This window comes from Stegostoma tigrinum, chromosome 4, assembly GCF_030684315.1.
Source record: "Stegostoma tigrinum isolate sSteTig4 chromosome 4, sSteTig4.hap1, whole genome shotgun sequence".
NCBI lineage: Eukaryota > Metazoa > Chordata > Chondrichthyes > Orectolobiformes > Stegostomatidae > Stegostoma > Stegostoma tigrinum.
Window position 1 is genome coordinate 84,628,265 of NC_081357.1, and position 24,297 is coordinate 84,652,561.

Sequence of the window (24,297 nt, forward strand, 5' to 3'; positions counted from 1 at the left end):
AGTGAGAAAATGTTGGAGACTGCTGTCAAGAGAGTAGAATTTGTACTTTGAACTGTTCACCAATTCTGATTTTTTTTTCATTTCAATCTTTCAGATTGGCAAACCTGGTGAGGTTGGACTTCATGGTAAAGATGGAATTCGTGGTCTGCCAGGTGTACAGGGTCCCCGTGGTGCTAACGGAGCACGGGGCTTACAAGGAGACCGCGGACTTCCGGGCTTACCTGGGAGACAGGGTCCACCTGTAATTATGAAAACCATTTTAGGCTTCATCATAGTTCAAGGCGTTATCACATTTACTCAGGTTTTGAGTTTTGTTCTAGCTTTATTCTGATCCTTCTTTTGAACTGACCTTTCCTAGGGCAAGGAGCCAACCGACCAGCACATTCAACAAGTGTGCATGAGAGTAATGCAAGGTGAGAACTTCACCCTCACACTGAAATGTATTTCCATGATCTGCTGTTCTGAAGTAAAATGCAGAATTTTTAAACATAAAAAGTAACCAAATTCCAGTTAACCCAATGTGGTTCCTCACTTCAACCCTTTTCTTATAACCTAACACACCCAGACTTTAGACAGGTGAATATACCATAAATAACTTGCGATATACGATAACTAACTTGAAATATATGCAGAATGTATACCGTAACACATGAAATGTTGGCCTTTATTTCAAAGGTGATGGAGTATCAAAGTGGGAATGTTTTGCTAAAACAGCACAAGACACTTGTCAGACCACTGCTGGACTATTGTGAGTGGTTTTAGGCTCCTTAGGTAAGTGAAGATATAATAGCATTGAAGGCAGTCCAGAGGAGATTCAGTAGGTTGAAACCAAGTATAGTAGCATTGTCTTATGAGGAGAGGTTGAATAGTTTGGGCCTGTAGCCATAGGAATATAGAAGAATCAGAGGTGACTTTTGAAACATACAAGTTTCTTGGAGAACTTGACAAGGTAGATGTGGAAAAGTTGTTTCCCCTGCGGACAATTCTAGGGTCAGAAAGCATAATCTCAGAATAGATTAGGGTGAGATCAATATCCTGTGCAAAATAGAATAAATTTTGAACAGATCTAGCAACTCAGGGCTGGACGTCTCTGTGGTACCGTAGGCCATAAGTAGTAACACAATCTGCCAACTCATGGCCAGGCATAGTCCCATACTCAAGCATTATCATCAAGCCAACTTTGGATCTCAATGGAGAATGCAGGAAGGGTGCCAGGAGCAGTACTAGCCATACAAAAAGTAAAGTGTCAACCTGGTGAAGCTACCAAACAGAACTACCTGTGTTCTTAACAAGGAAAACAGCGAGTAATAGACAGAGCTAAGTGATTCCACATACAACAGATAAGTTCTAAGCTAAGCTCTGCAGTCCTGCCACATGGTGCTGGGCAATTAAACAACTCATTGGAGGTGGAGCCCAGATATCCAGATCTACAAAAGTGCAAAATAAGGGTGAAGCATTCACAGCATCTTCAGCCAGAAATGAGTGATCCAATCTCAGCTTCCACCAGAGTTCCCCAGCATTACAGATTCCAGTGTGGAGCTGGAGGAACACCACAGGTCAGAGAGCATCAGTGGAGCAGGAAAGTTGAGATTTCAAGTTTACACCCTTCATCAGGATGAGTCCAGCATTTGCAGTTCTTGCTATCTACCAGGATGGCACGGTGGCTCAGTGGTTAGCACTGCAGCCTCACAGCACCAGGGACCCGGGTTCGATTCCCGCCTCGGGCGACTGTCTGTGTGGAGTTTGCACATTCTCCCCGTGTCTGCATGGGTTTCCTCTGGGTGCTCCGGTTTCCTCTCACAGTCCAAAGATGTGCAGGTTAGGTGGACTGGCCATGCTAAATTGCCTGTAGTGTTCAGGGGTGTGTGGGTTATTGGGGGATGGGTCTGGATGGGATGCTTCAAGGGGCAGTGTGGACTTGTTGGGCTGAAGGGCCTGTTTCCACACTGTAGGGAATCTAATCTATCTCCTCCAGTCCATAGTCAATTCAGGAGCATTAAACTTTGAGTCCAATATGACCTTTCTTTCAAATTGAAGAGTCATTTCAGACTCAAAATGTTTAGCTGCTTTATCAAAGACTTTTCCTCCATCAGAGCTAGGGTTGTTCACTGATGACTGCACAGTGTTCAGTACCATTTGCAGTTCCTCGGATAGTGAAGCAGCCCATGTCCAAATTCAGCAAGATCTAGACAGTTTCCAGGTTTGCGTTCTCAAGCAACAAGTAACATTTGCACCACAAGAATCAGGAAATTACCATCTTCGATAAAAGACAATTTAACCACTGCCACTTGATGTTCAACATCATTGCCATTACTAAATCCACCACTATCAATATCCTGCAGATTACTATTGGCCAGAAACTGAACTGGACTAGCCATATAAATAATATGGCTACAAGAACAGGTCAGAAGCTAGGAATCCTGCAATAAGTAACACACCTCCTGATTCCTCAAAGTATATTGATGATACATTGATTAGCACTGCTCCAGGGACACAGGTTCAATTCCAGCCTTGGGTGACACTGTGGAATTTGTGAATTCTCACCGAGGGCTCTGATCTCTGTCCCAGTCTAAAGAGGTGCAAGTTTGGTGGTTGGCCATCCTAAATTGTCCTGTAGTGTCCAAAGAATGGCAGGCTTGTTGGATTAGATATTATTAATGCATGGTGATGGGAATAGAGTGTGGTGTTGGGTCTGAGTCTGGGTGGGATGCTGTTTGGAGGGTTGTCGCAGACTGGATGGGCTGAAATATCTCTCTCTGCACTGTAAGGATTCAATATTTCTATATCCACTGAGCCTAAGGTACGGAATACTCCCCACTTGCCAGGACGGGTATAGCACCAATAACATTCAAGAAGCTTGACACCATCTAGGATAAAGCAGTACTCGTGATTGGCACCACATCCATAACATTCACTCCTTCCACCCCTGATGCTCAGTAATTTCTGCAAGATGTACTGCAGAAATTCACCAAGGCTCCTATGAAAGCTGTTTGTGGACCCACAACCAATTCCATCTAAAGGATGAGGGCAGCAGATGCATGTTCCCCTTGGAGACACTCACCATTCTGATTTGGAAATATATCACCATTCCTTCATTGTCAATGGGATGAAATCCTGGAATTCCCTCTCTAACAGTATTTTGGATGTACCTACACCAAATAGACTGCAGTGGTTCAAGAATGCAGCTCACCACCACTTTCTCAAGAACAATGAATATTGGCCCAGCTAGCGATACCCACATTCCAATTAAGAAAGGAATAGACAAAAATTTTTAGATGGAGCATGATATGTAATTAACAAGAACTTGTCAATAGAAAAGGTGTATACTATTCAAATAGAGAGAGATCCCAGAACTCTGGGGTACAGGGAATGAATCACTAACTGTTTGTCTGCAGGTACAACAATTGATTAGGTGATATATTATCCCTTTGTAGACTTATGTCCTCTTTACAATCTTCCTACTGATCTTGTTGTCATCAGCAAGATGAGCAACGATACCTTCAGTCTCTTCATTGAAACTGAGATAAATTATAAATAGTTGAGGCCCTAGCACTAATTCCTTCATTTATCACATTGTTTGTTACTTCCTCAAAGATTTCCAATAAATTATTCAAACATTGGTTATCATACCTATTACAGAAATATAGCAGAGAAAGCGACAGGGTTGGCAGTACAATGTTCCAGAATATGGATGCTATTGGAAGGATAGAAGAGGCAAGGCCTGTTTTAGAACATACAACATAGAACATTACAGCACAGTACAGGCCCTTCAGTCCTCGATGTTGTGCCGACCTGTCATACCGATCTCAAGCCCAACTAACCTACACTATTCCATGTACGTCCATATGCTTATCCAATGACGACTTAAATGTACCTAAAGTTGGCGAATCTACTACCGTTGCAGGCAAAGCGTTCCATTCCCTTACTACTCTCTGAGTAAAGAAACTACTTCTGACATCCGTCCTATATCTTTCACCGCTCAATTTAAAGCTATGCCCCCTCGTGCTCGCCGTCACCATCTTAGGAAAAAGGCTCTCCGTATCCACCCTATCTAACCCTCTGATTATTTTATATGTTTCAATTAAGTCACCTCTCAACCTTCTTCTCTCTAATGAAAACAGCCTCAAGTCCCTCAGCCTTTCCTCGTAAGACCTTCCCTCCATACCAGGCAACATCCTCTGCACCCTTTCCAAAGCTTCCACATCCTTCTTATCATGCGGTGACCAGAACTGTACACAATACTCCAAGTGCGGCCGCACCAGAGTTTTGTACAGCTTCACCATAACCTCTTGGTTCCGGAACTCGATCCCTCTATTAATAAAAGCTAAAACACTGTATGCCTTCTTAACAGCCCTGTCAACGTGGGTGGCAACTTTCAAGGATCTGTGTACATGGACACCGAGATCTTTCTGCTCATCTACACTGCTAAGTGTACACTTGGCTCCAATTGTGTCAAATAATTCCCTAATCTTAAAGCAAGCACCTTACAGTCTCATCTTGCTTTTCAAGAGAATATCTCCAGCTTGTTCAATCTGTCCTGGTAAGGCCCTTCAGTTACAGTGCCACATTAATATATCCTTCTGCAGCTTCTCCATTTTCTGAATATTCTTTTTATTGCCATGGATAAAGTTTGATAGGAATTTAATACAAACTTGACAGTTTTTGAATTTTGTCTCTCTGGGACTATGTTAGAGGTAATAGGGAGCATAGGAAATAGGGGCAGAGTAGACCTTTGATGCCTCTAGGCTGCTCCACCATTTAAACAGATCATGGCTGATCTTCTGGAACAGTGTCATTTTTCCTCACTATTCTCATAATCTCTGATAGCTTTGAATTTTTGAGGGGTGGGACGGTGGCTCAGTGGTTAGCACTACTGCCTTATAGCGCCAGGGACCCGGGTTTGGTTCCACCCTCACACGACTGTGTGGAGTTTGCACTTTCAGCTCATGTCTACACAGATTTACTCCCACAGGCGCAGGTTAAGTTGATTGGCCATTCTAAATTGCTCCATAGGTGGGTTAGTGATGGGAAATGCAAGGTTACAGGGAGACATCTGGATAGGATGCTCTTCAGAGTGTTGGTGTGAGCTTGATGGACTGAATGGCCTGTTTCCAGACAACAGGGATTCTAAAAAGTCTCTTGAACCACAGTGGATCATTTGCAATTTTTGCGGTCTTATTAACTCACATTGTTACTTGTACTGATTTGTGTAGGTGCAGCCCCAGATCATTCCGTTTTTGATACACTGTTTTGAATTTGCTTTTCAAGAAGTATGAGGCTTCCACATTCTCTGAAGCAGAAAGCACCACCTCACAAAGTTCATTTGCCAATGTATACACCCATCGCTTATATTTATTAATGTCTTCCTTTAATTTGCTGCAGTCCTCCTATATATCCCCCATTATGGTGTTATCCACAGATTCAGAAATTAAACTTGTGATTCTCAAATCTATATTGCTTGTACAATTTTACGTGAAAATACACAATAGCTAACCTAATTCCTCATGGTTTAATCATTGAATCATACAATATTGAAGAGGACCTTCAGCCCATCATGTCAGCACTGCCAGAAATAAACTTCTATCTATATTGGTTCCACTTTTTCACATGAGGCCCGTAGTTTTGAATGTTATGACACTTCAAGTAAGTTTTCCTGCCTCAAATATCAGGCAGTGTTCCAGACCCCAAGCACCCTGGTGAAAAACCTTTTCCTCAAATCCCACGAAACCTCCTGACTTTCTTTTTAAAATTATGCTTCCTTGTAATTGACCCTTAAACTGAGAGGTACAGCTGCTTTCTATTCACCATGTCGATGCTCCTCATAGTCTCTTATGCATCTCTATTGGGTTCTGCCTCAAACTACTCTGTTCCAAAGAAAACAACCTATCTATCCTCTCTTCATAACTAAAATGCTCCATACCATTCAACATGCTAGTGAATTTCCTCTACGGCCACTCCACTGTACAGTAGCATTGTTCTTATTGCACACAATACTGGAGCTGTGGCCTAACCAAAGTTCTGTACAGCTCTAAGATGATCTCCCTGCTCTTACAATCTATGCCACAACTGATTAAGGACAGAATCCTGTGGAATTTTTTGAGGATGTATCTATGAAGATGGATAAGGGAGAACCAGTGGATGTAGTGTACCTGGACTTTCAGAAAGCCTTTGATAAAGTCCCGCATAGAAGATCGGTAAACAAAATTAGGGCATATGGTATTGGGGGCAAAATACTGAGTTGGATTGAAAATTGGCTGGCTGACAGGAAGCAAAGATTAGTGATAAACAGGTCCCTTTTGGAATGGCAGGCAGTGACCAGTGGGGTACCACATGGTTCGGTGCTGGGACCGCAACTGTTTACGAAGGCATTAAAAGTAATATTAGCAAATTTGCTGATGACACAAAGTTGGGTGACAGTGTGAAATGTGAGGAGGATGTTACGAAAATACAGGGTGACTTGGACAGGCTAGGTGAGTGGACGGATGCATGGCAGGTACAGTTTAATGTGGATAAATGTTCGGTTATCCACTTTGGTGGCAAGAACAGGAAGGCAGATTACTATCTCAATGGAGTCAAGTTAGGTAAAGGGGAAGTACAATGAGATCTAGGTGTTCTTGTACATCAGTCAATGAAAGCAAGCATGCATTTACAGCAGGCAGTGAAGAAAGCTCATCGCATGCTGGCCTTCATAACAAGAGGAATTGAGTATAGGAGCAAAGAGGTCCTTCTACAGCTGTACAGGGCCCTGGTGAGACCGCACCTGGAGTATTGTGTGCAGTTTTGGTCTCCAAATTTGAGGAAGGACATCCTTGCTATTGAGGGAGTGCAGCGTAGGTTCACGAGGTCAATTCCCGGAATGGCGGGACTACCATATGTTGAAAGATTGGAGCGACTGGGCTTGTATACACTTGAGTTTAGAAGGATGAGAGGGGATCTGATTGAGGCGTATAAGATTATTAAGGGATTGGACACTCTGGAGGCAGGAAGCATGTTTCCGCTGATGGGTGAGTCCAGAACCAGAGGACACAGTTTAAAAATAAGGGGTAGGCCATTTAGAACAGAGTTGAGGATAAACTTCTTCACCCAGAGAGTGGTGGATATATGGAATGCTCTGCTCCAGAAGGCAGTGGAGGTCAACTCTCTCGATACTTTCAAGAAAGAAATGGATAGAGCCCTTGAAGATAGTGGAATCAAGGGTTAATGGGAATAAGGCAGGAACAGGATACTGATTGTGGATGATCAGCCATGATCATAATGAATGGTGGTGCTGGCTCGAAGGGCCGAATGGCCTACTCCAGCACCTATTGTCTATTGTCCTATATACCTATTTGACCCCCTGTTAACCTGTCCTGCTGCCTTCAGGGATCTCTGATATGCACCCCAAAATCCCTTTGTTCCTCTGAGATTTCTCATGTCTTGCCATTCATTGAGTATCCCCCTTTCTTATGACTTCTTCCACAGTGAATCGCCTCTCATTTATCTAAGTTCCATATGTCATTGATCTGTCCATCTAATCAACCCATTTATATCTTCATGTAGCCCAAAACCTTTCTTTTGACTCAACCTGCCAGCTAATCTCAGTGTCACTAGCAAACGTACTTATTGTCCCTCCCACATTCTCATTTACATCATTTATGTAGATCACAAACAATAAGAGACCCAACACTGATTCCTATGGTGTGCTGAAGCAGATTGAGCTCTTGTCACACATGTGGCCTTCTATCACCACTCTCTTTCTCCTATCAGTAAATCAATTTTGGATCAATAAGAAGAACTAAAGGCATGTCATATTTTTGGCACATAATTTTGCAGAGTTACCCTGGATCCTATCCCCTTCTTTATCAGTTTCACATGTGGGATCTTATTAAAGGCCTTGCTGAAATCCATACGAACTACATCAACTGCCCTACCAGCATCCATCTCCTTGAAAAATTCCAGCAGATTTGTTAGGCATGACCTCCTTTTGACAAAGCCATGCTGATTATCTTCCATACAATTAGATTGCTGATATCAGAAATGAGAAAAAAATGAAAACATAACTCAAAGAAAATACCTCGATGAAATCTTTACATAATTAACTTACTAGCTGAAAGGAGAAACAGTTTTTTTTCCCAAAGTTCTCCATCTTTCAATTATGAGTGATGTGGAGGTGCTGGACTAGGGTGGACAAAGTCAGAAGTCATATGACAATAGGTTATAGTCCAACAGGTTTATCTGGAATCAGACAAAACTTTGAGAGCACAGCCCCGTTGTCAGTTGTACCCAATAAAGGGACAGCGCTCCAAAAGCTTGCCTGATTCCAAATAAACCTGTTTCAGTATAACCTGGTGCCATGTGACTTCTTTCACTTATCAGGACAAACACAAGAATGCCAAATTGGTATTTTCCACTCACAGGAGTCTGCTATCATCACCAAAAGATGTTCTGCCTGCCATACAATTAATCAGCATTGTCTATTAATTCAGTACCATTGCTATGCCAGTTACAGCTGAATGATTGACTGATCAAACCATCAAAATGTTCTTTAGTTATTGTTTCATGTTGTTCATAACAGTAGTTTGCACTTGCAAAACCCAAAACAAACGCTTTCATGTTTGATGCGATTATGTAGTTGGGCAGCATTTTCTAAAGACTTCTGTGTGTTAATGGCTATAGTGACAACCAATCCTCTGTAAACAGAAAGAATATGTTCAAACACTGAACCTTATTTTGAATTAACAAGGATCTTGATGATCCTCAGTTCCCTGCTTCTTGCTCCTAGATCAATCGCAGTCAACTTGAGCACTATTTTCTCCTGTACTATAGCTTGTTGATACTGTTTGAAATTTGACATCCTTGCATTTGTTCTGAAGAGTGTAAGATGGAAATCTTTGGCAGCATGTTTCTCTTTACAACTGACTAAATACTGTTATTCTGCTGTCACAATGTTTTGTTACCGGAAAAGAATCCGTATATTGAAAACTAAGATCTGAATGCATTGAGATTTTGAAGTTGAATACAGAAAAAAATTAGATATACTAATTCCAGCATAAGGTATAACTTAGCACTTGGTGAGTAGTTAAAATGGATACCAGTGTTACGTTCAAAGGATATTAGATGTGGAGTCAGATGAGATAGGGGAAGCGCTTAAGTGAATATTTTTCAACAGTATTCACTCTAGAAAACGACAATGTCGTCGAGGAGAATACTGAGATACAGGCTACTAGACTAGGTGGGATTGAGGTTCACACGGAAGAGGTATTAGAAATCCTTCAGAGGGTGAAGACGGATAAGTCCCCTGGGCCAGATGGGATTTATCCTAGGATCCTCTGGGAAGCCAGGGAGGAGATTGCCCAGCCTTTGGCATTGATCTTTAACTCGTCATTGTCTACAGCAATAGTGCCAGATGACTGGAGGATAGCGCATGTGGTTCCCCTGTTCAAGAAGGGGAGTAGAGACAACCCTGGTAATTATAGACCAGTGAGCCTTACCTCAGTTGTTGGTAAAGTGTTGGAAAAGGTTATAAGGGATAGGATTTATAATCATCTAGAAAAGGATAAATTGATTGGGGATAGTCAGCACGGTTTTGTGAAGGGAAGGTCGTGCCTCACAAACCTTATTGAGTTCTTTGAGAAGGTGACCAAACAGGTAGATGAGAGCAAACCGTTTGATGTGGTGTATATGGATTTCAGCAAGGCGTTCGATAAGTTTCCCCACAATAGGCTATTGAACAAAATTCGGAGGAATGGAATTGTGGGAGATATAGCAGTTTGGATCGGAAATTGGCTTGCTGAAAGAATACAGAGGGTGGTAGTTGATGGGAAATGTTCATCCTGGAGATCAGTTACTAGTGGTGTACCGCAAGGGTTGATGTTGGGTCCACTGCTGTTTATCATTTTTATAAATGTCCTGGATGAGGGCGTAGAAGGATGGGTTAGTAAATTTGCAGACGACACTAAGGTTAGTGGAGTTGTGGATAGTGACGAAGGATGCTGTAAGTTGCAGAGAGACATCGATAAGCTGCAGAGCTGGGCTGAGAGGTGGCAAATGGAGTTTAATGCAGACAAGTGTGAGGTGATGCATTTTGGTAGGAGTAACCAGAAGGCAAAGTACATGGCTAATGGTAAGATTCTTAGCAGTGTAGATGAGCAGAGAGATCTCGGTGTCCATGTACACAGATCCTTGAAAGTTGCCACCCAGGTTGACAGGGCTGTTAAGAAGGCATACAGTGTTTTAGCTTTTATTAATAGAGGGATCGAGTTCTGGAACCAAGAGGTTATGGTGAAGCTGTACAAAACTCTGGTGCGGCCGCACTTGGAGTATTGTGTACAGTTCTGGTCACCGCATGATAAGAAGGATGTGGAAGCTTTGGGAAGGGTGCAGAGGAGATTTACTAGGATGTTGCCTGGTATGGAGGGAAGGTCTTACGATGAAAGGCTGAGGGACTTGAGGCTGTTTTCATTAGAGAGAAGAAGGTTGAGAGGTGACTTAATTGAAACATATAAAATAATCAGAGGGTTAGATAGGGTGGATAGGGAGAGCCTTTTTCCTAGGATGGTGACGGCGAGCACGAGGGGGCATAGCTTTAAATTGAGGGGTGAAAGATATAGGACAGATGTCAGAGGTAGTTTCTTTACTCAGAGTAGTAAGGGAATGGAACGCTTTGCCTGCAACGGTAGTAGATTCGCCAACTTTAGGTACATTTAAGTCGTCATTGGACAAGCATATGGACGTACGTGGAATAGTGTAGGTTAGATGGGCTTGAGATCGGTATGACAGGTTGGCACAACATTGAGAGCCGAAGGGCCTGTACTGTGCTGTAATGTTCTATTTTCTATGTTCTAAATGAGGGAATGAAATTAGAGAATTTACTGATATGATTAGATGAAAAGGGATGAGAGGAGGCTCATTGGACCACGAACATGGCATAATTGGGCTGACTGGTCTGTTTCTGTGCTGTATATTCTATGTGATACAATGGTGTTATGCTAAGAAATTATGTGCCAAAATATGACATACCTTTAATTCTTCTTATTGATATTGTTTACTTTGTTGATTTTGGGTAACTTACAAATTTGTATTCTCCTTCAGAACACTTGGCTCATTTGGCTGCCAGCCTGAGGAGACCTGAAACTGGTATCATGGGTTTACCAGGGCATCCTGGACCACCAGGGCCCCCAGGACCAGCTGGAGAAAATGGCTTCCCTGGACAACCAGGGCCTCGTGGTCTTACTGGCCTCAAAGGTCCAGCTGGTATACTTGGTTATAAAGGTCAAAAAGGTAAGATTGAACAAAACAGCACAGTAATCATACATGCTTCTGTAAGATTGACATACTACAGCATTATATTTTTATTCAAACATGTCAACAATAGAAGGTTTTGGATTGGCAGAGAACTTTTTAGAATAAGCGCTATATCTTACAGTAGTTGGTGTAATACTGATGTCTCCAAGAACATCCTAATGAATGTCAGCTTGAAATAATTGCTAAGCTCTGTTCTTGCACTTTCTTTGAATTGTACCCATCTTTCTGACTTCTCTTCTTCACATAATCTACACGTTTTGAAAGCCTAATCATAGCGTCATTAAGTTGCAGTCACTTCTTTACCTTGTTCTACATTGTAATTCTTTTTCAATTCCAACTAGTTCTGTCAAATTACTGAAAGAAAATGAAGATTTTTACTCTACCTGGTAGTAGCATGGTATACCTACCCTAAGATTGAAAACATATTTTAAACTTGTTCTGTTTTTAAACTTGTATATTTTGTTTTGTAATGACAGTTTCCTCACTGGGTCCATAATTCTTATCCAACATGAATTTCTATGCAGGTGAACAAGGAGAGAAAGGTGATAGAGGATTTCCTGGAAGAGGTCCCAGAGGGTTTCCAGGACAACAAGGTCAACCAGGTATGGGAAAACAATTCTAGCATCTCAAGTGGCTTCACTTTATTACTTTCTTTTTGGGGTTACAAAGATTTGAAGACAGTTTTTCTGAGATTGTCGTTTGTGTTCTTCATAGACAAGTAAGAAAGTTGTGACCATTTTTAGAGATACCATGACTAGGTTATTGCCTTTTATGGGATCCACCTTGTGCAGTCATATTAAAATGCCCAGTGTTGTCAGTTTAGTATAATGGGGAAGGATCACAGATTATCATCACTTTTGAATCTACCCCCAGTCTATTAAAAGATATAGGTAAATGTCATCATAATAGTTTGACAAATTGAGTAAAGGAATTAATTTTACAATTTAATTTGCTCTATGTGGATCATTCTGTATAATATAAATCCTTTTTAAAAATTTACTGATGGGACATTGGCTTCACTTGGGGGAGGAATTTATTTCTCGTGTAATTGCCGTTGAGAATTAAGAGTTCTGAAGAAGTCATACTGGACTTGAAATGTTAACTCTGTATTTCACTGGACAAATGCTGCCCGACAAAGAAGCAAAGAAACAAAGAAACCTACAGCACAGGAACAGGCCCTTCGGCCCTCCAAGCCTGCGCCGATCAAGATCCTCTGTCTAACCTGTCATCTATTTTCTAGCGGTCTGTGTCCATTTGCTCTCTGCCCATCCATGGACCTGTCCAAATATATCTTAAAAGACGCTAACGGGTCTGCGTCTACCACCTCCGCTAGCAACGCGTTCCAGGCACCCACCACCCTCTGTGTAAAGAACTTACCACGCATATCTCCCTTAAACTTTCCTCCTCTCACTTTGAACTCATGACCCCGAGTAATTGAGTCCCCCACTCTAGGAAAAAGCTTTTTGCTATCCACCCTGTCTATACCCCTCATGACTGTGTAGACCTCAATCAGGTCCCCCCTCAACCTCCATCTTTCCAATGAAAATAATCCTAATCTACTCAATTTTTCTTCATACCTCCATACCAGGCAACATCCTGGTGAACCTCCTCTGCACCCTCTCCAAAGCATCCACATCCTTTTGGTAATGTGGCGACCAGAACTGTACACAGTACTCCAAATGTGGCCGAACCAAAGACCTATACAACTGCAACATGACCTGCCAACTCTTGTACTCAATACCCCGCCCAATGAAGGAAAGCATGCCATATGCCTTCTTGACCACCCTATTGATCTGCGTTGTCACCTTCAGGGTACAATGGACCTGAACACCCAGATCTCTCTGTTCATCAATTTTCCCCAGGACTTTTCCATTTACTGCGTCCAGTTCTGGGCGCCCTATTATAGGAAAGATGTGGATGCTTTGGAGAGGGTTCAGAGGAGGTTTACCAGGATGCTGCCTGGACTGGAGGGCTTATCTTATGAAGAGAGGTTGACTGAGCTCGGTCTCTTTTCATTGGAGAAAAGGAGGAGGAGAGGGGACCTAATTGAGGTATACAAGATAATGAGAGGCATAGATAGAGTTGATAGCCAGAGACTATTTCCCAGGGCAGAAATGGCTAGCACGAGGGGCCATAGTTTTAAGCTGGTTGGTGGAAAGTATAGAGGGGATGTCAGAGGCAGGTTCTTTACGCAGAGAGTTGTGAGAGCATGGAATGCGTTGCCAGCAGCAGTTGTGGAAGCAAGGTCATTGGGGTCATTTAAGAGACTGCTGGACATGTATATGGTCACAGAAATTTGAGGGTGCATACATGAGGATCAATGGTCGGCACAACATTGTGGGCTGAAGGGCCTGTTCTGTGCTGTACTGTTCTATGTTCTATGTTCTATGTTCTATGTTCTATGTATAGCTCGCCCTTGAATTTTATCTTCCAAAATGCATCACCTTGCATTTGCCCGGATTGAACTCCATCTGCCATTTCTCAGCCCAACTCTCCAGTCTATCTATATTCTGCTGTATTCCTGATGAGTTTCTGCAGCATTCTCTGTGTTTGTTTCCAAAATTTGTCAGTCTGTGTTTAGAAAATTTCAGTTGTCCCCCAGCATCTACTATAGCATGACAGAATGAAGATCTGCACGACCCATCACATGATAAAAGTGCTCCTGCAGAATGGATGAGCTCTAGGTTTAAGGTCCTTGATCTTGATTTCCCATTAGAGGAAATAGTGAAGGATTGTTTAAGAAGTAAACCAATCAGGATAGAATGCCAAAGGTTAGCAATCTGTTGGTACTCTGCATAGAATATTGATCATCTCATTTGCTTTCCTGTGTTATAGGGGAGCCTGGGAAAAATAGCTTTGGTAGAGATGGTCGTGATGGTCCCAGGGGCTTACCTGGAAAGAGTGGTCAGCCTGGTATCCCTGGTCCACCTGGTCGTGCTGGGATTCCTGGATATTGTGAGGCCTCTGCCTGCACACAAGCTTTACGGGCACCACCTCCAGAAAACGTGAAAGGACCATGAACTACTAGGAAGTCCAGGGGCTGTTAGGATGTGGAGCAGGTTGCATAGAAGAGGAGGTAACCTGAAAAATCCCACGTTGGCCTTAATCTGAAATGTGGAATTCAATATTTTTATATTTTAACACTGTTTTATCATGACAAGGAAGTGGTATTTGATGACCGAATTTCAGCAGATGGTACTCAATTGTGATATGATAATTCTCAATTGGAATTGCAGAGAGATTAAGAGATACCCACAAAGAAAACATGCTTGTGAGTTACACTTTAAGTAATTACCTCAGAAATTATATCTTCCTTTTGATGTTGTGAATTAGAAAAAACACAATTTAAGAGATCGATTGACTTGTTTCTGCTGGTTTTTTCTGGGTGTATGTACTGTATTGCATACTAAACATTTTAACAGGAAACCCCCATGAAGATTTTAATTTGTACAGAAGTAATTGTCAGTGACCGTTCATGTTGAAACATACCACATTGAATACCTTGTGTACTGTAAATCTCTGTAAATATCTGATTCTTCAAAAAAAATAAAGGAAAAGCATAATCTTTTCTTGGTGAATGAGTTAAGTATGGACATTCATCTCAACAACTTTGGTCTTGTATTTAAGAAAGATAGTGATTATTAACTTGTGCCCTCAAGTTTATGTCATCTGGGGTTATGTGGCCTTTAGGTATTCTCAATTATAAAAACTAGAAACAGATATACTTTGTTTAAAAAAATCGTAATTTATTTTAATAATTGACATGCTTTCATTGTACTGGAAGAATATAATAAATAAAAATGTCATAAATTTGTGCATGTTTTTTCATGAATGGTCAGTTTTTTTAAAGTGTTGAATGGTAGTAGCACAATCCAAAAGCTTCCACTCCTGTTCATTTTCAAATTATTTTCTTGACAAGAGATTTGCAGTGTACATGTGTTTGTATTCTTTGTTTAAAAAATGGATTAAAAGGATCACACCATTTATTTGCAATAAGTGACTAATATAACAAGTTCTTTCTTAATCGTTTAACTAATTTGAAGATCTTTTCATCCTGATTTGTTACAAAAATGGACATCATACAATACTGCTTGCTTTTGAAAGAAATAGTCTTGTTCAGATAATCAGGTGTTCACACATGGCACACAAATCACTTGAACGGTGTTGCTACGTCAGGATATAATGATGATTTATGGTGAAACACTCAATGCTGGAGATATGAAAGAATAATTCATTCGGACAGGATTGTGAGAATACAAAATGTTAACATTGCTAAGATGAGGGTATGTAGGCTGTATACCCCAGTGACTCGTGAAATATATCAAAGTGTCTTTGGTCATTTGGGACAGGCAATTTACTTTACTTAACCAACCAATGCTTGCAAAACTCAGAACATAATGTCTGAATTTAGATGTGATTTCACTGAACAGTCCAGCTGTCAGCGTAGCTCACTAATGCATGTTAGAGCCCACATTTATCTGCATGCTGTAAACAGAGGAAACAGAAAGAACATGCCCACACATTACAACTTTATCTCCCAACAGGAGCTTGGGGGACAGCCATTACCTGCAGTTATCCCCATGGCAAGTCATTGACTAATCAGCACCCTCTCGTCACAATATGTTTTGTTGTTACCTCTGAGATTTGATGTTCTTACAATTCTGTCCTGATGTGTGCATGATGAAAAGTTTTAACAGTATTTCATTTTTTAAACCAATCATCAAGTTAAATGCTGCAGTCCATGTTCAAATGCAACAAGATCCGAACAATATCCAGGCTAGGGCTGACATGTGGCATGTAACATTTGTATCACACAAATGCAAGGCAACGACCATGTCCAGTTCAAGACAATAAATGGCCCTTGATATTGAATGTTGCTACCATTACTGAATCACCTCCTATCAACATCCTTGGGGTTACCATTGATCATAAATGCAACTGGATTTGTTACACAAACACAGAGGCTTTAAGAGCTGATCAGCGGCTGGGAATACTGCAGTAACTCACCTGACACCCCAAAGCCTGTTCATCATTTACAAGGCACAAATTAGGAGTTTGATTGATCAGTGCGGCTCTGACAACACTCAAGAAGCTTGACAGCATCCAGGACAAAGCAGCCTGCATGATTGGCAGTGCATGCATAAGCATCCACCTCTTCCACCACCAACACTTGATGGCAGCAGTTTGTACTATCTACAAGGTGCCCTGCTGAATTTCCCTGAAGATTCTTAGACTGCATCTTTCAAATCTACATCCACTTTCGTTTAAAAGGACAAAGGCACAGCTGCATGAGAACGCCACGACCTACAAGTTCCCCTCCAAGCCACACGCCATACTGACTTAAATATATTGCTGTTCTTCAGTGTTGCTGGGATGAAAGTATTGGAATTCTCTGTCTAAGAGCATTGTGGGTCTACTACTGCACATGGGCTGTTGTGATTTAAGAAGGCAACTTGCCAACACCTTCTCAAGGAAAGTTGGCGTTGGGCAAAAAGTGCTGGCTAGCTAGCGATATCCACAACAGATGAATTAATTCTTACAAATTATCATGCAATAGTGTTCTCTTCCAAAGGTTAAAAGACCTATGAATTTCAAATACATAGGCATAGTCTTGCTAGAGATTAGGATGGCCAACATCTGGTATTGTACTGTAGAGTCTGAATTTCAGTACATCAGGGGCTGTTTGGTATTTCAGCATTGCTTGTGACTGGTACTGCCTCACATCATTCCCCATTTGGCTCATGTGGGTTCAGCTGAGGCAGGGCCTGTTCAAACTAGATTCAGTGTATAACTATGAAAGCACTCACAATGGATCAAGTAGGCCAGTGTGAAAATACAGACTAGATCCAGGATGTGGTTATAAAAGCATTCATACTAGATACAGTGTGACACCCCGGATCAAGCGAGGGTCAGGGTCAGAATTCATTCAGGGGATCAGTATGCTGGTGCCAGAATGGATCCAAAGGATCATTGTGTAAATGCTGACACTGGGTCTGAGGGGGTTCAGTGTGCAGCTGTCTATGTTGGATTCATCGTGGGGGAGGGGATCCAGTGTGTTGGTGCTCACAGCTGGGGACACAGGAGAAGGATTTGATACTGTAGTTACTAATATAAGCATGCCACAAACAATAGTTGAGACGAAGAGCATTGATGTTGGGGAGAAACTGAATAAATACATGGCAGTGGAAGGAACATCAAAGGATATGGAGATGGGGCTCAATGAAGGAAGGCATGAAATGGCTCATATTGACAGTGGCACGTACCCATTTGGCAGAATTGACGTGTCTGAGTTTGAAAATGAGCCATTCTCTAAACCAATGGAGATTGGATTCCAATGGACATGTGAATGACAAAGCCAAACGGAGTGAATCATGCTCCTCAGAAAAAAGAACTGATACCACCCACTCCTTATATGGAAACTAACATAAACTCACTTTGCATGCCACAAGAGCACTTACAAACTGGCCCGATTTCCTGATACGAGCATAAGGAGGGGCTTTTTTTCTGCAGATTGACATACAGCTTCATTCCTCTGCAGTTTCTCCAGCAGTGGGGATCTGAGCAATATTCAATTCACTCTGAAGATCCTTTCAAACAAAAGCCTGCAGATCCCTCATTGATATGATTCAAAGAATGATTCTCTGACAACATATATGCAGTGCAAAATATCAGGATTCAGTTGAGGCCTTGGTTCCCTGTGTTGTGCATCATCTTCAGTGGGTTTTATCTCTGAAGCATCCTTTAATGTTTTGGAATAGGTGTCTGACTACAGTCTATGAAACCCTAAAATGTATTTTTCCAGCAGTCATAGATAGTCATTCCAATATGTAATGCAGAAAATGTATTTTGACTCAGAATCACAGAATTATTGTAGAGTCATAGTCATACAGTACAAAAACAGACTCTTCAGTCCAATCTGGCCTTGCGGACCAAGATACCCAAACTAAACAAGTCCCACTTGCCTGTGTTTGGCCCATATCCCTCTAAACTGTTCTTTTCATGTACCTGTCCAAATATCTTTTTGACATGTAACTGTACCTTCATCTACCATTTACTCTGGCCGTTCATTCCAAATTTGAACTATCCTCTATGTGAAAAAATTGCTCTCAGGTTCGTTTTTAAATCTTTCTCTTCTCACCTTAAAAATGCAACCTCTAGTTTTGAAGTCCCCTACCTCAGGGAAAAGACCTCTTTACCTTATCTTTCGGCCATCAAGATTTTGTAAACCTCTACAAGGTCACCACTCAACCTCCTATGCTCCAGCAAAAAAAACGTCCCAGCCAGCACGGAAGGAAATCCATTCGGCTTGTCGTACCTGCACAGTTTCTTATCCAGTGTTTTGCCATTTCCCCATGTCCCTGCACATTATTACTATCCAAATAATCATTAAATATCCTTTTGAATACCTCAATTGTATCTGCCTCCACCATATTTCCAGGCAGTGCGATCCATTTCTTAACTAGTTGCTATGTGAAAATGTTATCCTCACGTCATCCTCGGTTCATTTGCACATCATTTTAATTTTGTACTCATGTCCTTCCTTTTAGGAGTGGCAACATGTTTAGTTTATTCAGTCTGCTCATGATTTTGAAAATCTCTATCAAATCTCCTGTCAGCACTTTTTTCTGTGAGGAGAACAGTCCCAATATTTTCAATCTATCCCCTCAAACCTCCAACCACAAGGAGCTCAAACAGTTCATCCACTTCACCAACATCTTGCACTCCAACCTTAAGTTCACCTGGACCATCTCTGATACCTTTCCCTCCTTCCTGGACACCTCTGTTTTCATCTCTGGCAACCATCTGGAAACCAATAACCATTTCAAGCTTACCGACTCCCACAGCTACCTAGAATACACTTTCTCCCACTCACCTTCCTGCAAAACTGCCATCCCCTATTCCCAATTCCTTCACTTCTGCTGCATTTGCTCCCAGGATGAGGCATTCCATTCCCGTACATCTCAGATGTCCTTGTTTATCAAGGACCACAACATCCCTCCCCTCAGTGGTCGAGAATGCCCTTCACGTCTCCCACATTTCCCACAACTCGTCCCTCACAACCCCTCCCCACAATAACAACCAAAACGGAATCCTCCTTGTCCTCACCCCACCAATCTCCAGATCCAACGCATCATCCTCCGACACTTCTGCCTTCTGCAATCTGACCCCACTACCAAAGACATTTTTTCCCTCCCCACCCTTATCTGCTTTCTGGAGGGACCACTCTCTCCGGGACTCTCTTATCCACTCCACAATCCCCTCTAGCCCCACCACACCCAGCACATTTCTCTGCAACCGCAGGAAGTACTACGCCTGCCCCTGCACCTTCCTCCTCACTCCCATCCCAGGCCCCAAGAAGACTTTCCACATCAAGCAGATGTTCACCTGCACATCTGCTGATGTGGTATACTGCAACTGCTGTTCCCGCTATGGCCTCCTCTACATCAGGGAAACCAAACGGAGGCTTGGGGACGGCTTGGCAGAACACCTCCCAGTCACGAACCATTTCAACTCCCCCTCCCATTCCTCAGATGACATGTCCATCCTGGGCCTCCTGCAGTGCCATAACGATGCTGCCTGAAGGTTGTTGGAACAGCACCTCATATTCCGCATGGGAATCCTGCAGCGCAATGGTATCAATGTGGACTTCACAAGCTTCAAAATCTCCCTTCCCTCTACCGCATCCCAAAACCAGCCCAGGTTGTCCCTGCCTCCCTAACCTGTCCTTCCTCCCACCTATTCCCTCCTCTCACCTCAAGCCCCACCCCCATCTCCTACCTACTAACCACATCCTGCCCCCTTGACCTGTCCATCATCCCTGGACTGACCTATCCCCTCCTTAACTCCCTACCTACACTCAACTTTACTGGCTCCATCCCCGCCTCTTTGATTTGTCTGTGTCCTCTCCAGCTATCTTCTCCTCTATCCAACTGCTATCCGCCTCCCCCTCTCTCCCCATTTATTTAAGAACTCCCTTCTCCTCCCCCATTTCTGAAGAAGGGTTGAGGCCTGAAACATCAGCCTTCCTGCTCCTCTGATGCTGCTTGGCCTGCTGTGTTCATCCAGCTCTACACCCTGTTATCTCTCTTCCCTCCCATGCTCTTATGTTCTCTGATTTAAAAAACCACATATTAAAATAAGAATTCAACATGAAAAAATAAGCTGAAATGCATCTCAAGATATACTTTATTAGGGCAGGGTACAGAATTTAACATGATTCAAAAAATGCATTGAAAAATCAGAGTGTAGAAAGAAAATTAGTGAAAAATTCCAACAAACTGCTTTTTAAAAAGCAATAAAACAATATTGAACATGTAAGGAAATTGAGTCACTAACCAGTTTACACTGTAGGCTAAATGTGTACAGTATAAAACTCCAGGAGACATAAAAACACCAGCTGCCCCAACATCCTGATCCATTTATAACTTTAAACTGAATTATAACATTTCCATGTCTTCCTGTCTGTTCCACTTGAGCTTGTGAAATATGAAGCCGGAGACAGTTTGATCCCGGGTCAATGACTGAGTTTCATGGCCTTGCCCACGATAACATGTTGGAGATATACCACTGACTTCATTTCTGCAAGGCTAAAATGGAGCAAAATCAATCCGAATTCCCCAAGTATATCCTTGATGGACATGTCCATGTGTTCACAGGAGGATTGGGGTGAGGATGGAGTCAAGCTTGGCTCTTCCTCTTTCTGAGCAGCATCATCACTGAACTGTGAGGAACGACCTACTGGATAAGATACAGGAACATCTGAGCCAGTTGTAGTTCTGGATCTTAGTTTGTCTGGTGAATGGCAACAATCAGAAAGCAACCAATGAAATATAAAGGAAACCATAAGGCCATAAGACATAGGAGTGGAAGTAAGGCCATTCGGCCCATCGAGTCCACTCCGCCACTTAATCATGGCTGATGGGCATTTCAACTCCACTTCCCTGCACTCTCCCCATAGCCCTTGATTCCTTGTGAGACCTTCCCTAAACCATGTAAACTGTCACTGAATGAGACAATAATATAGAAATTAAGATCATTCCATGTAAGGCTGAAGAAAACTACATTCATTATAATAATAAATTTAATTAATGCCACAAGTAAATAACGTATTTTATAAATTCAAATCAACATTAGCCCTCAGGTGACACTGTACTAAACTATAAATCCAGCTGGTATAATCACTTTCACCCACTGACTGTAGATTTGAAGTCTTAAACAATTGTCCCATTGTGATCATGCATTTAATAACATATCGATTTGGATTTGTTCTATGAAAGGAAACATAAGTTCACCAATTTAACAAAATTGTTATTTAAGTATTTGTTTTACAATGCAATTTCATAACCAATGACAGAGATGCAGTCATATTAATTACTGCAGCAAAAAATCTTAGCAAAATAATACTTACAAGTACTTCTGCATGCTTTTTCAAGAGCATTTACCATCCTTAATTCTGAAATAAATGTTCTACAGCAAATACACTGTCAAGGACAATTCAAAATAACAGCATTTCTGTTGGTCTCAAGTAATCCCATGGGCAGGCATTTGTGAGAGCACCCTTCGAAAGCAAGCTGGTGCAAGTTTAAAACAATGCTGGAGACAAGTCATCTTAGATCCAGGCAGCATCAATTTCAGAGCGGGGAGGGAGAAAGAAGGGTAAGAATTAAAGCAATTTCATAGATATTAAATTTGTTTAAACTTTTGAACATCAAGAATTTTAACAAAGCCAAAGAAAACACTAAAAAGGTAATATTAATGTTGGAAGTCAGAATTAAAAATGCTAAGCATTCTCATATTTACATTCTACTAGTTTTCCTTCCATTAACACTGAGAAAATCAGTTTTGTTTTTTCTGATTTTCCATATAGGGCAGAAGGTGGCTATACAACCCATCATGTCTGTAGTAGTTTTTAGAAAGAACTGCCTAATGTCTGACTGCTCAAACCACTGTACAGTGTTACACTGTCACTCTGTAAATGCAGTTAACGTATGTTGGTCTTCAAATTGTGTTCTGTCTAATAACCAAAGTACAATATGCTGAAGGAAACTTGTAGACATTGGTAACTGAATTGTTCACAACTAGACCAGACAGGTCTGTAATTGTAAACATTTAATTGCAATATATGTAGATATCAGGAACTTTAGATTAGATTAGATTAGATTAGATTAGATTCCCTTCAGTAATAAATATTTTTCAGATCTTTCAATACCAATTGCTCATGTCTAATTTTTACGATATGGGACCTGACATAACTATAACTTCATCATGTACAAAAACCCTGTGAAAGGGAAAAAGCCTCTCACTGCATCTTCAATTATGAAGACAGATCAGATAAGAAAGAGATCCTCCAATCATGGTACATTCAACCTGAAGTGTAAATTTATATTTCAGATGCTGTCTGGTCATCATGCATTGTATTAAGTCTCCAAAAACCTCTGGAGACAGGGTAAGGAATGGAATGCTCTTTTCATGAGATACTTCTGCTAACAATTCATATTAAACAAACTCCTCTATTTTTGATCAAAGGAACTTGCACCAGCGCAAAGATGAAGTTCATGTTTTCAGTAACGTAAGTAATGACTGCATATACATCTCATTCAGATGAATTGTTAATATAAAAATACACCAATATGTAAAGGGGAGAAAATTGTCTGCTGCAGTTAAGAGTTTTGTTACAATGATCACAGTACAATCTGTAATAATGGGAACTGCAGATGCTGGACAATCCAAGATATCAAAGTGTGAAGCTGGATGAACACAGCAGGCCAAGCAGCATCTCAGAAGCACAAAAGCTGGCGTTTCGGGCCTAGACCCTTCAGCAGAGAGGGGGATAGAACATAGAACATTACAGCACTGTACAGGTCCTTTGGCCCTCAATGTTGTGCCGACCTGTCATAACGATCTGAAGTCCATCTAACCTACACCATTCCATGTATGTCCATATGCTTACCCAATGATGACTTAAATGTATCTAAAGTTGGCGAATCTACTATCGTTGCAGGTACAGCGTTCCATTCCCTTACTACTCTCTGAGTAAAGAAACCACCTCTGACATCTGACCTATATCTTTCACCCCTCAATTTAAAGCTATTCCCCCTCGTGCTTGCTGTCACCATCCTAGGAAAAAGGCTCTCCCTATCTAACCCTCTGATTATTTTATATGTTTCAATTAAGTCACCCCTGAACCTTCTCTCTAACGAAAACAGCCTCAAGTCCCTCAGCCTTTCCTCGTAAGACTTTCCCTCCATACCAGGCAACATCCTAGTAAATCTCCTCTACACCCTTTCAAAGCTTCCACATCCTTCTTATAATGCTCTGACCAGAATGGAATGCAATATTCCAAGTGCGGCCGCACCAGAGTTTTGTACAGCTGCAGCATGGGGAATGGGGAGAGGGTTCTGGAATAAATAGGGAGAGAGGGGGAGGCGGACCGAAGATGGAGAGAAAAGAAGATAGGTGGAGAGGAGAGTATAGGCGGGGAGGTAGGGAGGGGATAGGTCAGTCCGGGGAAGACGGACAGGTCGAGGAGGCGGGATGAGGTAGTAGGTAGGAAATGGAACCCTGCAGCCCAATGGTATCAATGTGGACTTCACAAGCTTCAAAATCTCCCCTCCCCCCACTGCATCACAAAACCAGACCAGTTCTTCCCCTCCCCCCACTGCATCCCAAAACCAGCCCAGCCTGTCTCCGCTTCCCTAACCTGTTCTTCCTCTCACCCATCCCTTCCTCCCACCTCAAGCCGCACCTCCATTTCCTACCTACTACCTCATCCGCCTCCTCGACCTGTCCATTTTCTCCAGACTGACCTATCCCCTCCCTACTTCCCCACCTCCCCACCTATACTCTCCTCTCCACCTGTCTTCTCTCCATCTTCGGTCCGCCTCCCCCTCTCTCCCTATTTATTCCAGATCCCTCTCCCCATCCCCCTCTCTGATGAAGGGTCTCGGCCCGAAACGTCAGCTTTTGTGCTCCTGAGATGCTGCTTGGCCTGCTGTGTTCATCCAGCTTCACACT

The 24,297-nt window shown here is 42.0% G+C and overlaps 1 protein-coding gene across 1 annotated transcript in view; it reads left to right on the plus strand.

Annotated features, from left to right (window-relative positions):
- The window catches only part of LOC125452713 (collagen alpha-1(IX) chain-like), a 142,870-nt gene extending 127,591 nt beyond the window's left edge, over positions 1-15,279 (plus strand). Inside the window, exons 28-32 of the mRNA XM_059645500.1 lie at positions 95-241; positions 359-413; positions 11,071-11,259; positions 11,808-11,885; positions 14,119-15,279. Of these exons, the coding sequence (XP_059501483.1) occupies positions 95-241; positions 359-413; positions 11,071-11,259; positions 11,808-11,885; positions 14,119-14,303 (654 nt within the window). The 3' untranslated portion in view covers positions 14,304-15,279. The remainder of the gene's footprint in view (positions 1-94; positions 242-358; positions 414-11,070; positions 11,260-11,807; positions 11,886-14,118) is intronic.
- Positions 15,280-24,297: the final 9,018 nt, after the last annotated feature.